The sequence below is a fragment of the Oryctolagus cuniculus genome, chromosome 4 (assembly GCF_051225735.1).
Source record: "Oryctolagus cuniculus isolate XC-2025 breed Fujian yellow rabbit chromosome 4, ASM5122573v1, whole genome shotgun sequence".
In the NCBI taxonomy this organism is placed as follows: Eukaryota; Metazoa; Chordata; class Mammalia; order Lagomorpha; family Leporidae; genus Oryctolagus; species Oryctolagus cuniculus.
Window position 1 is genome coordinate 100,360,898 of NC_142870.1, and position 14,644 is coordinate 100,375,541.

The window sequence follows — 14,644 nt, forward strand, 5'->3', positions numbered from 1 at the left end:
AATATTTGGTAAAACATAAATGCCCTATGGCAGTGATTCATAAAAATCCCACCCTGAAGAATTTCAAAAATACTGAAAATTTTAAGGCCCTAGTCAAAAAAGAATTTATTTTTTCAAGCTAGTGTTACTCAACACTTTAAAAAATTATTTTTGGGGCTGGCGCTGTGGTGTAGTGGGTAAAGCTGCCACTTGCAGTGCCGGCATCCCTTATGAGAAGACAGTTGGAGTCCTGGTTGTTAAACTTCTGATCCAGCTCTCTACTATGCCCTGGGAAAGCAGAAGATGTCTCAAGTCCTTGGGCCCCTGTACTCATGTGAGAGACTAGGAGAAATTCCTGGCTTCGTATAGGTGCAGCTCTGGCTGTTGCAGCCAACTGGAAAGTGAACATGTGGATGGAAGATCTCTCTCTCTCTAACTCTACCTCTCCTTCTCTCTCTGTGTAACTCTGACTTTCAAATAAATAAATGAATCTTTAAACAATTTATTTTCATTTTATTTGAAAGGCAAAGAGACAGAGACACGAAAACAATCTTCCATCTGTTGGCTAATTCCCCAAAGGCCCACATTAGCCAGAGCTGAGCCAGGAACCCAGAACTGAATCCAGGTCTGACACATGGGTGACAGGAACCCAACTACTTGAGTCATCACCTATGGCCTCCCACGGTGCAGATTAGCAGGAAACTGGATCAGGTACAGAAGAGTTGGGTCCCCAGCAATATCTTAACTGTACCAAATACCCACCTCAAAAGGAAATTTATTTATCACCTTCTAAAAAAATACAAACTTTCCACCTGAGACAAAAAATGCTTTTATGACAAAAGGAAATAAGAACCTAATATCCAGCTATTATTGTTCCACCCTGGCCCACATGCTAAGAAACTGGCTGCTTGATACTGTGGAATTTTAATAGCAGCCCCTTAGAATTAAGATATGGTTCAAGATCTCCAAGCTAGGAAAAGACCTTACTACTTTTATCACATGTCTGCTTCCCACAGCACTGGAAAGAAATAGCACATTTAACAGAAAATAAGAGAATTATGGTTGTATCCTTCTCCTGTTAGGCTTAGGATAACCACCCACTCTAGCCCCAAGCTCCAAAAACAGAAGTAGCTTAAAGAGTCCAAACTTAAAAAGTGGAAGAATCTTTCAGTTTTGTTTATATTTCAGCAACAGAAGATAATCGGGCATTCACTTTCTTATCACTCCTTTTGTTTATTTAACATTTATTTGAAAGGTAGAGAGAGTTCTCTTTCACAGGTACATTCTCCAAATACCTGCAACATCCAAGGCTGGGTCAGGCCAAAGCCAGGAGCTGGAAACTCAATCTAGGGTTTCCCATGTGGGTGGCAGGGACTCAACTACTTGAGACCTCACCTGCTGCCTCCCAGAGTACACCTTAACAGGAAGTTGGAATTGGGAGCAGAGCCTAGACTAGAACTAGGCATCTTATATGTCTCAAGCAAGCAGCCTCTATAGCAAATGCCCTTCAGCTTATCGCTTCTTTTGAAAGTAAAGGGGTAGAGGTTCATTGGCTATCTCAATGGCCCTAATTAGAGACAAACACTGCCACTTAAAATTTGGGCCCTGCATTGTGGCTAGCAGGTTAAGCCTCTGCCTATGGTGCTGGCATCCCATATGGGTGCCAGTCTGTGTGCTGGCTGCTCCATTTCCAATCCAGCTCTCTGCTTATGGCCAGGGAAAGCACTGGAAGACAGCCCCACTGCTTGGGCCCTTGTATCCACATGGGAGACCCAGAGGAAGCCCCCGGCTCATTTTACATTTTTTCTAATACATTAATATGTTACCAACAATTTGGTGAATAATGGAGAAACTTGTCTTGAAAGTCATTACTCACTTTTGTTTTTCATTTTATTTTTGCTCTTCGATATTCTTCTTATCTGCTTTGTCTCTTTCACATTTTTCTGATGTTTTAGAACCAGTAAAATCAAATTTGCCATTTCACTAACTCCTAGCACAGTGCTTATTTAATACACAGAAGATATTACATTTAACTTCATCTTAATTTCCTACCAATTTTTTTTAAAGATTAATTTTACTTGAAAGGCAGAGTTACAGAGAAAGAGAGGAAGAGACAAAGAGAAATCTTCCATCAGCTGGTTCACTCCACTTGGCAACGGCCAAGCTGGACCAGTCTGAAGCCCGGAGCTTCTTCCAGGTCTCCCACATGGGTGCAGGGGCCCAAGCACTTGGGCCACCTTCTGCTGCTTTCCCAGGCATATTAGCAAGTTGCTGGATCGGAAGTGGAGCAGCCAGAACAGGAACAGGCAGTGGCTTTACCCACTATGCAACAGTGCTGCATCCCCATCAATTTTTTTTAACAAAATTTTGTAAATGTTATGTGTTAGTTCAAATTCTTTCCAAAGTAGAAACTCAAAAATTCTACCAGTACTTTCTTTCTCATTCAGCAACAAAATCTGGAATTGTGTCAAGTTTGGTGCTAGGGACACAACCAGGCAAATCCCAGCTTTACAGGAATTCAAATCTAGCAATAGAAGGGTTAGGAAGAACAAGGAAACAAAAGTTTGATTCTGAGCAATGTGGCACAGTGGGTTAGGAACTAGTTCAAGCCCCAGCTGTTACACTTCTGATCCAACTTATGGACTAATGTGCCTGGGAAAGCAGCAGCGGATGGGCCAAGTACTTGGGCCCCTGGCACCCACACGGGAAACGCAGGAGACATTTCAGCAGCCTGACCTGTATATAGTCCAGTCCCAGCTATTGTGACCATTTGGGGAGTGAACCAGCAAATGGAAGATCTCACTCTGTCATTCTGCCTTTCAAATATATAAATAATTTTTTAAAAAAAAAAGTTGTTTTCTACCAACCTACCAAATATTTCCCCATTGTCACTTGAGAATTTTCCTGAATCCTTCCCTTTTCATTGTATACTTGCTGGACACACAATTTCAAGAGTTATCTACAGGGAAAGTATTGTGGCACAGCAGGTTAAGCCATCGCCTGCAATGCCAGACACATATGGGCACCTCTCTGTCACTCTTTCAAATAAAATAAATCTAAAAAAAAAAAAAAAAAAAACTAAAATAACATTTCCTAGGAAGACATTCCTCTCCACCGTTGCCCATTGTTGCTATTTCAACTGTTTCAACAGTTACACTCAATTTATGAAAATTCCTTTTTGCCCTTTTCCTTCTGCAACTCAGCCTTACTTGAAAGATAGATCTGAGGTCTTGGCTTAGCTAAGCTGGAGAGACAAATATAATGGCTAACCGCAGGCTGCCTGAGTTTTTCATCTGAGCATTTTCTAGTTGTATAATCTTGGGTAACCTGCTTTACTTTTTCCTCATCCTGGTTTTTTTCATCTTTCAAGTGAGTATGATTACAATCTGTTTACTGATGACATGAGTAAACGAATTACTAATAAAATGCTAAAACAGTACTTTATTTAGAAGCATTTATTTCTTAGTTGTGATTAATAACATTTAATCTTCGTCTCTTGTAGGACAGAAATGGGTTTTCCTCATTCTGGTATCCCTCATACTGTTCACCATAGTGCCCTATATGTGTGTGCACCCAATAGCTACAGTTCAAAGAATAAAGTACCTTTATGTATTTTCACTAGTAGTCATTTTAAGAACTTAAGAACTAACCTTCAACAAAACGTGACCCTTCAGTAACAAACTCCAGTAACTGGTCGAAGATTGTAGTGATTGCCTTCTTAGCTAGCACAAAATGCTTCAGTGGAGATGCAGTTTCTGCCATTATGCTCCTAAAGGGAGAAACATAAAGTTAAAAAAGCACAAATTACAGAGTGATAATTACATGTAAATGATTAACACCGTCTAGGTCATTACCTCCCAAATGGAATAAATTAGGCAATTAAACTGCCAAAATATATTTAGGTAGTTGTTTTTCGGGGAGAAATGTTTTAGTCGGGCAATTAAAGACTACTATTCAAAGCCACTTCACTAAAATAAACGAAATTTGTTAGCCCAAGTTTCTACTTTATTTCCCTCTGGTGAATATGAAACTAATTGTGGTTGAAGTTGTGACTCCCAGTGAGTTTTAAGTACTTCAGGGAACTGAGCTACCAAGAAGCAAAGTTCGCAAACAATAACTAAGTTTCTCAACCTGGAGCTCTGTGAGGGTGGAAAGGGATATGCAGAGGAAAGACCCAGAATCCAAAATCACAAAGTAAAACTAACGTTTGGAAAGACATTTTCATCACAACAAAGCCGGAGACAAGGCTTACGCTTCCGGCCGCAGAACCAAAAACTTGGGTGAATGTTGAAGTTTTTCTGCCCCTGGCCGCTTCTCAGAAAAACACACACCAAGGACAAACCATTACGCCCCAGTCTAATCCTAGTCCGTGTGGAATGTGGCTCATGAAAAAGGCAGATCTTGCCAAGAGGGTCAAGAGAGGACGGCGCGAAGGGATAAGCGTGGGCTAAGCAGGGTGTGGGCAACGACCCGGTTCGGCCGGTGTGAACACCTACCTTGGGCAGAGGCCTTCCACGCCATACACACGGCCGCGGGAGCCTCGCCCGCAAGGTTCGGGGCCAGACCCCGCCGCCGCCCCACGCGCGCCGGCCCGGCCCGGCCCGCCGCCCTCACCACCACCCCCGGGCTCCAGCATCGTGGGCTCCGCGGGCCTGAGCCGGCCGCCGGCCCCGCTGGCCATCCGGTTCGCTCGCTCCCTTCCAGCAGGACGGCGGCGGCAGCGTCTCGTCACAGAGCGCTCCGCTCACGGCTCCCCGCCCCCTGTCCCCGGCCGCTCGAAGGTCACCCCGAGAGTCGCGAACCCGCCAGCGGTCGAAGCAGCTGACACTCACACGGTCCCAACTCCGACTGTCACTCAGCAACCACAGCTCGATCCAAGCTCTCAGGTTGCCTCATCCTCCCCAAAGAGGATATAAGCTAACTGGAGGCAGGAGGAGTGGCAAAAGGGCGGTCACTTCCGGTCCCTGGTCCTCTCCTATTCTGTTTGGTTCCGTGAACGGAAACGCGTCTATGCCGGCGCCATTTCTCTTGAGGGCAGAGGCAAAACTTGTTATGGGCAGGGACGCTCTTGGCAGGATAGTGGTTCGTTCCACCCTGCAACTTCCTTTCCTCCTCCCTTCTCACTTCGAAGTTCCCTAAAGCTCTGTCCATCTTAGGCGTAGCTGACTGTCATGGCTGCCTTAGGGAGAAGGAGGTGGAGTGAGGTAGGGTTAGGACGTCGTGAGACAGAAGGGACATCTGTGTTTGTGTGATTGCCTCTCTGGGGTACCTCTCACCCTGTATGTGTGTAATTACTTTACACGTCAGACCTGAAACTTGGTGTGTCCTTGGCTACTGTTTTTATTTTTTATTTTATTTAAATTTATTTATTTGAAAGGCACAGCTACAGAGAGAGAAAGGGAGAGACAGAGAGCTCCTCCATCCGCTGGTTAACTCCACAAATGGCAGCAACAACCGGGACTGGGCCGAGCTGAAGCCAGGAGCCAGGAGCTCCTTCCATATCTCCCACATGGGTGCAGAAGGCCAAAGGCATGGGCCATCTTCTGCAGCTTTCCCAGGCCATAGCAGAGAGCTGGATTGAAATTGGAGCAGCTGGAACTTGAACCTGCTCCCATATGGGATGCCAGCACTGCAGGCAACTGCTTTACCTGCTGTGCCACAGTGCTGGCCCTGGCTACTATCCTTAAACTTTGTAGTTAAGCTGCCCTTTGGTAGCTTTGGGATCCGCAAGGAGGAAGGCCTGTACTTCCAGGAATGGAGAAGTCCCTACCTGTACTTCCGGGGAAGAAAAGTCCTTGTCAGGGTCCCTGCGGGTACCTAAAGGTCAACCATGAGGATCAGACCCGCCTCAACCTTTAACTCCCATGCCCTGAATCTATAAAAGAAGCTCTCCCAATATCTGATGCACGACTTCCCCGGCCCCCGCTCTGTTGCTCTGTTGGGACCGGGGAACCCTGCCCGGGAGCGGAATCCTAATAAAAGCCTGTGAATTAATTGATTCGTCTGAGCCGGCGCCGTGGCTCAATAGGCTAATCCTCCACCTTGCGGCGCCGGCACACCGGGTTCTAGTCCCGGTCGGGGCGCCGGATTCTGTCCCAGTTGCCCCTCTTCCAGGCCAGCTCTCTGCTATGGCCAGGGAGTGCAGTGGAGGATGGCCCAGGTGCTTGGGCCCTGCACCCCATGGGAGACCAGGAAAAGCACCTGGATCCTGGTTCCTGCCATCGGATCAGCGCGGTGCGCCGGCTGCAGCGGCGGCCATTGGAGGGTGAACCAACGGCAAAGGAAGACCTTTCTCTCTCTGTCTCTCTCTCTCACTGTCCACTCTGCCTGTCAAAAATAAAAAAAAAAAATAAAAAAAAAAATTGATTCGTCTGCCTGGGAAGATCTGTTATGCGCCAGACACCTTACACCCTTAAACTGCAAATCTGGGGTCAGCATCACAACCCCAGACTGTTTCTCACAACCCTATCAAAGTGCTGCTGCTATTCAAGGCTCAAGAAAATATTCTGGGATGTCTTTTCTCTCTCTCCCCCTCCCTCTCTTTTAATATTAAGAGATTTGGGACTAGTAAAGCTGCCGCCTGCAGTACCAGCATCCCATATGGGCGCTAGTCTGAGTCCTGGCTACTGCACTTCCGATCCAGCTCTCTGCTATGGCCTGGGAAAACTGCAGAAGATAGTCCAAGTCTTTGGGCCCCTGTACCCAAATAGGAGACCCCAAAGAAGCTCCTGGCTTCGGATCAGCCCACCACCAGCAATTGTGGCCATTTGGGGAGTGAACCAGCAGATGGAAGACCACTCTCTCACACATATACACACTCTTGCTCTCTCGCTGTGTCTGCCTCTGCCTCTTTTTTTAAAATAAATAATCTTTAAAAAGTAGATATTAAAAGATTTTTACTTTTATTTATTTATTTATTTGAGAGGCAGAGTTGTAAAGAGGAAGGGAGAGAAAGAGAGATCTTCCATCCACTGCTTCACTCCCCAAATGGCTGCAATGACCAGAGCTGGGCCAGGCCAAAGCCAGGAGCCTGGAGCTCCATCCATTTGAGTGGCAGGGGCCCAAGGACTCAGGCCATCTTCCACTGCTTTCCTAGGTACATTGGCAAGGAGCTGGATTTGGATCAGAAGTGTAGCAGCTGTAACTTGACTGGCACTCATGAGATGCCAAAGTTGCAGGCAGTGGCTTGACCTTCTGTGCCTCAATAGCCCCCTGTCCTAGGGATTTCTTTCCAGAGCTTCCAAGTGTCATGTTTTTCCCAGATGAAGCCACTCCATCTGTTTTGCCTCAGGATCATCTATAAAATCGAATACTGGGGACCAGCACTGTGGTGTAGTGGTTAAGGCCACCACCTGCAGTGCCGGCATCCCATATGGGTGCCGGTTCGAGTCCTGGCTGCTCCATTTCCCATCCGGCTCTCTGCTACGGCCTGGGAAAGCAGTAGAAGATGGCCCAAGTGCTTGGGCCCCTGCACCCGTGTGGGAGACCCAGAAGAAGCTCCTGGCTCCTGGCTTTGGATTGGTGCAGCTCTGGCTGTTGCAGCCAATTGTGGAGTGAACCAGTGGATGGAAGAACCTCTCTTTTTCTCCCTCTGCCTCTCCTTCTCTCTATGTGAAACTGTGACTTTCAAGTAAAATAAATATTAAAAAAACACAAATACTAATAATACCTATATTGTAACTTGTGAAAATTAAGTGGGTGGGGGTCAGCGTTGTTGGGTAGCAATAAAGCTACCTCCTGAAACATTGGTCTCCCATATGGGCACTGGTTCAAGCACAGCTGCTCCACTTTTTTTTTTTTTTAAAGATGTATTTATATATTTGAAAGGCAGAGTTTCAGAGTCACAGAGAGGCAGAGGCAGAGAGAGAGAGAGAGAGAGAGAGAGGTCTTCCATCCACTGGTTCTTTCCCCAGATGGCCGCAATAGCCGGAGCTGCAACTATCTGAAGCCAGGAACCAGGAGTTTCTTCTGGGTTTCCCACAAGATGCAGGAGCCCAAAGACTTAGGCCATCTTCCATTGCTTTCCCAGGCCATAGCAGAGAGCCAGATTGGAAGTGGAGCAGCTGGGACTCGAACTGGCACCCATATGGGATGCAGGCACTGCACTCAGCAGCTTTACCTGCTGCATCATGGCACTGGGGCCATTATTTTCCATCTAGAAGCTATTTGGCATCTGATGAGGCCAGAGGATGACAGAAGGGTGATCACATAGTGAACCAGGAAGCCCAACATATTCTTCACATACCCTCTGCAGCCTCTCCCTATGTTATCATGATTGGATCAAGGCTCCACCCTATCAATGCAACCCAGTCCAATCACTTCCCACAGGCCCTATCTTTAGACGGCATAGTTAAATCAAGTATCTATCAACAACCAACTAATCCATTCATCATTAACATAAAACTTCATTGTTTAAATGTCTGCATGAGTTTAGGGAGCCAAATCCTGTTCAATCCATAGCAGTTTCATTCTAAACTAAAATGCTCATGACATGCTAGTTGAATTTTACAGTATATAATTTACAACCATGGAAATAAAAACTATATCCCATATAAAAATTTTATATGTCCTGTGTGCACTTTATAAATGCACTAGATCATTGAGGACCCACCCAGACTTAACACTATTTCACTTAAGGTTAGATCCTTCTACTTCAGCATTTTCATTGCTCACCAATGAATTGGATCAATGCCATCAGGAATGCCATAATTTTGTAAATGTAAAACAATTATTGAAGATCTGTCATGATGTACTGATTAAAATCTAAAATAGGCACGTGTGAAATTTTAAAATTCACCCTAGCCAACCCACTTTTTTTTTCTTTCATCTTTTTCAACTCCTTGTTCCCCCACTCAGAATACAGCCCAGGCACGACGAGGCCTTAGCTGAGGTGTACATGGGGAGGGCCAGCTCTTCTTCCTCTTTACAGTCCTCTATACAGTCAGTGTAAGAACTCAGCCTGTGGTAAACAGCAGGAGGCCCCAACCCACTGTTAAGGCACTTATACATAAAATATTTATAGAGCATAAAAGCAAGTGGTATGCTATATAACATGAAGGAATTACTTTATTTTAAAGGTCTAGAGAATAGAGAGAAGACTAAAGGAAGGATATACATTGTGTTTTAGCTTAGGCTACTAAAATATGGTTCTATAGATTGGTGGCTTACAAACAACAGAAATTTCTTACGGGTTTGGAGGCTATAAGTATGAGATCAGGGTGTCTGCATGGTTGGGTTCTCCTAAGGGCCCTCTTCCAGGTTGCAAATGGCTGACTTCTCATACCATTGCATGGAAAAAGGATAAGATAGTTCATTAGGGTCTCTTTTCTAAGGGCACTAATCCCATTCATGAGGGCTTCATCCTCTTGACCTATTGACTTTCCAAAGGTCCAATCTCCTAATACCATTTCAGTGGAGACCAGGATTTCAAAATGACCTTTAGGAGGACACAAACATTTAATCCATTGCAACTCACCTTGTTGGTTGGGAAAAAACTGGATACTTACTGAAAACCTAAACAAGGTGAAGAATTGCAAAGATAGTGATAATTAACCAAAAACTTCGAAAATAGGGTATGGGTGCTTGGAGCAGCAGTAAAGATCAAATTTGGGAAGGCCACATCCTATGTTAGTGAATTTTGAGTTTGAGTCCCAACTCTGCTTTCAATTCTAGTTTCTTGCTAGTGTGCACTCTGGGAGGCAGTGATGATAGCTTAAGTATTTGGGTTCCTGACACTCATATGGGAGACTGAATTCGGTTTCTGGCTCCTGGCTTCAGCCTGGCCCAGCACTTGCTGTTGCAGGCATTTAGTGAGTTCAACAACAGACGGAAGACATGTATCCTTCCTTTCTCTGTACTTTAAATAAATTAAAAAAAAATTAATTGGAAAATACATTTGATGAAAATTATTCTAATTCCTGATCTCAGCTTTGCTCTGAGGAGTAAAGCCAAAATTATCAATTGTTTCAATTGCAAAATTTTTCTTTTTTTTAATATTTATTTATTTGAAAGTCAGAGTTACACAGAGAGGAGAGGCAGAGGGAGAGAGAGGTCTTCCATCCGTTGGTTCATTCCCCAGATGGCCGCAACAGCCGGAACTGTGCCGATCCAAAGCCAGGAGCCAGGAGCTTCTTCCAGGTCTCCCACGTGGGTGCAGGGGCCCAAGGACTTGGGCCATCTTCTACTGCTTTCCCAGACCATAGAAGAGAACTGGATCAGAAGAGGAGTAGCCGGGACTAAAACTGGTGCCCATATGGAATGCCGGTGCTTCAGGTCAGGGTGTTAACCCAGTGCTCCACAGCGCCAGCCCCCTCAATTGCAATATTTTTCGATAGTGGACACCATCTGCCTAAGATATAAAAAACTAGAAAACTTCTGAGTTTTCATTAAAAGTATGTATTTTTCATTACATTTTTCATGAAATAAGTTACTCTGTATTTTTAACAAGAAAAAATAAAAGATTATCCAGGTAAGATTCATTTGCCTATCTAAAAACAAACAATAAACTTTCAAAAGTTGTGATAACACTAATTAAAACATCCGAATTAATTAAAAATGTCCCAAGTAATCACTTCTCTTAAATTAGATTAGGATATAATATTCCTGTTTTGCAAATGAGAAAGTTGTTTCTAGAATGAGAAAATTTCTTTTTACAAGTTCATTTTGGGTTCCAGTAGTCACCAGTTTAACTCCAATGTTACTAAAAAGAGAATGAAAAGGAAGTTCTGGTTACTGGTAATATGGCAAATATTCATCCAGAAAATTGCTTTTCAGATCAACAGTATGTATATTCTAAACACTCTGAAGAGTTCTTCTTTCTTAAAAAATATATTTATGTACTGGGGATGGCGCTATGGCATAGTAGGCTAAGCCTCCACCTGCAGTTCTGGCACCCCATGTGGACACAAGTTCATGTTCTAGCTGCTCCTCTTCTGATCCAGCTCTCTGCTTATGGCCTGGGAAAGCAGTGAAAGATGTCTCAAGTGCTTGAGCCTCTGCACTCACGTGGGAGACCCAGAAGAAGCTGCTGGCTCCTGGCTTCGGATAGGCCCAGCTCTGGCAGCTCCGGCCATTGTGGCCATTAGGGGAGTGAACCAGCGATGGAGGACCTTTCTCTGTCTTTCCCTTTCTCTCTCTGTAATCCTACCTCTCAACTAAACAATCTTTAAATAATAATAATAATAAAAAAACCTCACAAAGATTTATTTATTTGAGACGCAGAGTTAGAGAGAGAAGTCCTCCATTTGCTGGTTCACTCCCCAAATGGCTGCAGGACCTTCTTCCAGGTCTCCCACATGGGTGCAAGAGCTCAAGCATTTGGGCCATCTTCCACTGCCTTCCAGGTGCATTAGCAGGGAGCTGTGTTGGAAGCGGAGCAGCAGTGAGGACTTGAACTGGTGCCAATGAGGGATTCTGGCACCACTGGTGGAGGCTTAACCTAATATGCCACAGTGCTTGAAAGGTTCTTAAACTCTTCACATCTAAACTTTCAAACTGAATATACAGCTTCATAAAAACATGAAAATGACATGTGACTGCTTTTAACTTTGGGAATTTATATTTTAAGCCACAGACATGCACATCTTTTTCTCTTAGATTTGAATAGTGTCTTAAAATACTAATTTATGGGGACTGGTGCTGTGGTGCAGTGGGTTAAGCTGCCATCTAGAGTGTCAACATGCCATATAGGTGCCAATTTGAGTCCCAGCTGCTCCACTTCCTATCCAGCTCCCTACTAATGTGTCTGGGAAAACAGAGGAAGATGGCCAAAGTCCTTGGGCCTCTGTATCCATGGGGGAGCCTGGAAGAAACTCCTAGCTCCTGGCTTCAGCCTGGCCCAGCCCTGGCAATTGCAGCCGCTTGGGATTGAACCAGTGGATAAAAGATCTCTCCTTCTGTTTCTCCTTCTTTCTCTCTGTGACTCTGCCTTTCAAATGAATAAATCTTAAAAAATTAATCTATGGAAAATTAAATTAATACATAAAATATGTAAATCTATAAACTCAGTGCCATTAATAAAAGCTTTCTTGTGGCATCAGCATTGAGACTTAGTGGGTTAAGCTGCTGCCTGCAACTCTGGATCCCATTCAGATGCTGATTCAAGTCCCAGCTGCTCCACTTCTGATCCAGCTTCCCTGCTAATGTGCTTGGGAGAAACAGGCAAGATGGCCCAAGTTTTTGGGCTCTTGCCATCCACATGGGAGACCCTGAAGAAGCTCCTGGCTCCCAGTTTTGGCCTTGCCCAGTGCTGGCCACTGCAGCCATCTGTTGAGTGAACCAGCAAATAGATCTGTCTCTTCTTTTCTCTAATTATTACCTTCAAATTAGATAAATCTTTAAAAAAAATATGAAGGGGCCAGAATTGTGGCATAACAGGTTAAGCTGTGGCCTGTGACGCTGGAATCCCATATGGGCACCTGTTCAAGTCCTGGCTGCTCCACTTCTGATCTGGCTCCCCGCTAATACACCTGGAAAAGCAGTGAAAGTGCGTAAGCCCCTACACCCGCCTGAGAGAACCAGAAGCCCTGGCTTCAGCTTGGCCCAGCCTGGCTGTTTCTGCCATTTGGGGAGTGAACCACTGGATGGAAGAACTTTCTCTACCTCTCTCTCTGTAACTCTGCCTTTCAAGTAAATAAATCTCTTTTTTTAAGATTTATTTATTTATTTGAAAGGCAGAGTTACACAGAGAGAAGAGAAGCAGACACAGAGAGAGGTATTCCATCCGCTGGTTCAGCCCGAATCAGCTGCAATGGCTGGAGCTGTGCCGATCCAAAGCCAGGAGCCAGGAGCTTCTTCTGGGTCTCCCACGTGGGTGCAGGGGCCCAAGGACTTGTGCCATCTTCTACTGCTTTTCCAGGCCATTAGCAGAGAGCTGGATTGGAAGTGGAGCAGCCAGGTCATGAACCGGCGCCTATATGGGATGCTGGCGCTTCAGGCCAGGGTGTTAACCCACTGCACCACAGTGCCGGCCCTTCAAATAAATCTTAAAAAATTTCTTTTGATACCCTATCTTTAACATCATAAGTGAGGTTAAAAGTTACAGGCATAGGAATTTATATTACAAAATTTCAGTTTTAATTTATAGAAATGAAACTGTGTTAACAGTAGGGTAAATTCAACTGACTAAATTTGCTTCTCCATTGGAATTAACAGTTGACTTTATTTTTAATTCTTAATGAATATTGACTTTTTGGTAAGCCAATCTACTTCCCAAGAGGATTTGGCCATTTCATTTTTTTTAGCTTTTTCAAATGTACGTAACATATAGTGCTTTTTTTTTAGGCATTAAAGTTAATTACAGTAGTTTGGGAAACACAAACAGCTTGCAAAATGTAGTTAGGACACAACAAGGAAAATAACATTAATGGAAAAGTGTCAGGAATGAGCTTATTAGCTTTAATGTCTTATAAATAGATATAAAAATTAAGAATGTCAATTTTTATTTTTTAAAGATTTATTTATTTGAAAGTCAGAGTTACAAAGAGAAGGAGAGGCAGAAAGAGAGAGAGAGAGAGTCTTCCATCTACTGGTTCACTCCTCAATTAGCTGCAAAAGCCGGAGCTGCGCCGAATCAAAGCCAGGAGCCAGGAGCTTCTTCTGGGTCTCCCACGTGGGTGCAGGGACCCTAGGACTTGGGTCATCTCTTACTGCTTTCCCAGGCCATAGCAGAGAGCTGGTTCAGAAGTGGAGCATCCGGGACTCGAACCAGCGCCCATATGGGATGCCGGCACTGCAGGTGGCGGCTTTAACCACTATGCCACATTGCCGGCCCTTAATGTCAATTTTTAAAAAAATGCCTATTTATACTATACATGTAACAATTCAACAATCACCTGATCATAGGTGATAAATTTAGTGAAATGGAGATTTTGGTTAACATATGGGGCCGGCACTGTGGCGCAGTGGGTTAACGCCCTGGCCTGAACCGCTGGCATCCCATATGGGCGCCGGTTCCAGACCCGGCTGCTCCACTTCCAATCCAGCTCTCTGCTATGGCCTGGGAAAGCAGTAGAAGATGGCTCCAGTCCTTGGGCCCCTGCACCCACGTGGGAGACCCGGAGGAAGCTCCTGTCTCCTGGCTTTGGATCGGCGCAGCTCTGGCTGTTGCGGCCATCTGGGGAGTGAACCAGCAGATGGAAGACCCCTCTCTCTCTCTGCCTCTGTTCTCTCTTTGTAACTCTGTCAAATAAATAAATAAATCTTAAAAAAAATATATATGAAGACATTCAGAGAAATCCAAGAAAGGTGATTTAAAGTGGTAATGTTGGCAAAAATTTTATAAGTAGGAAGAGGGCTCTGAGTAGTGCATACTTTAAAGTTATGGAGATTAGAGGCATTGTGGTGTGGCATGTAAAGCTGCCACCTGTGACACTGGCATCTCATATGGGCACTCCTTTGTGTCCCCGCTGCTCCACTTCCAATACTGCTCCCTGTTAATGGCCCCAGAAAAGCTGTGAAGATGCCCAAGTTTTTGGGCTCCTACCATACATGTGGGAGACCTGGAATAAGCTCCTGGTTCCTAGCTTCGGCCTCGCCCAGCAGTGCCCACTGCAGCCATCTGTTGGGTGAACCAACAAATAGAAGATGGATCTCCTTGTCTCTCTTTCAAAATAGGTAACTCTTAAAAAAAAAAAAATTATAGAGGGGCCGGCATTGTGGCATAACA

At 44.7% G+C, this 14,644-nt stretch overlaps 1 protein-coding gene and 1 pseudogene across 3 annotated transcripts in view; both read right to left on the reverse strand.

Annotated features, from left to right (window-relative positions):
• MFN1 (mitofusin 1) overlaps positions 1-4,951 on the reverse strand; it is a 47,383-nt gene extending 42,432 nt beyond the window's left edge. The window contains exons 1-2 of one of the 3 annotated variants that reach the window (XM_008266537.5): positions 4,812-4,951; positions 3,630-3,748 (exon numbers count right to left, since the gene is read on the reverse strand). In XM_008266537.5, coding sequence (XP_008264759.1) covers positions 3,630-3,741 — 112 coding nt within the window. In that variant the 5' untranslated portion in view covers positions 3,742-3,748; positions 4,812-4,951. Of the gene's footprint in view, positions 1-3,629; positions 3,749-4,475; positions 4,748-4,781 lie in introns of those variants that run through there. The other 2 variants (XM_070072480.2, XM_002716333.6) reach the window with 2 other exon arrangements.
• A 3,866-nt stretch (positions 4,952-8,817) lies between these two features.
• On the reverse strand, positions 8,818-8,960 carry LOC127483087 (small nucleolar RNA SNORA51; annotated as a pseudogene).
• Between the last annotated feature and the right edge of the window lie 5,684 nt (positions 8,961-14,644).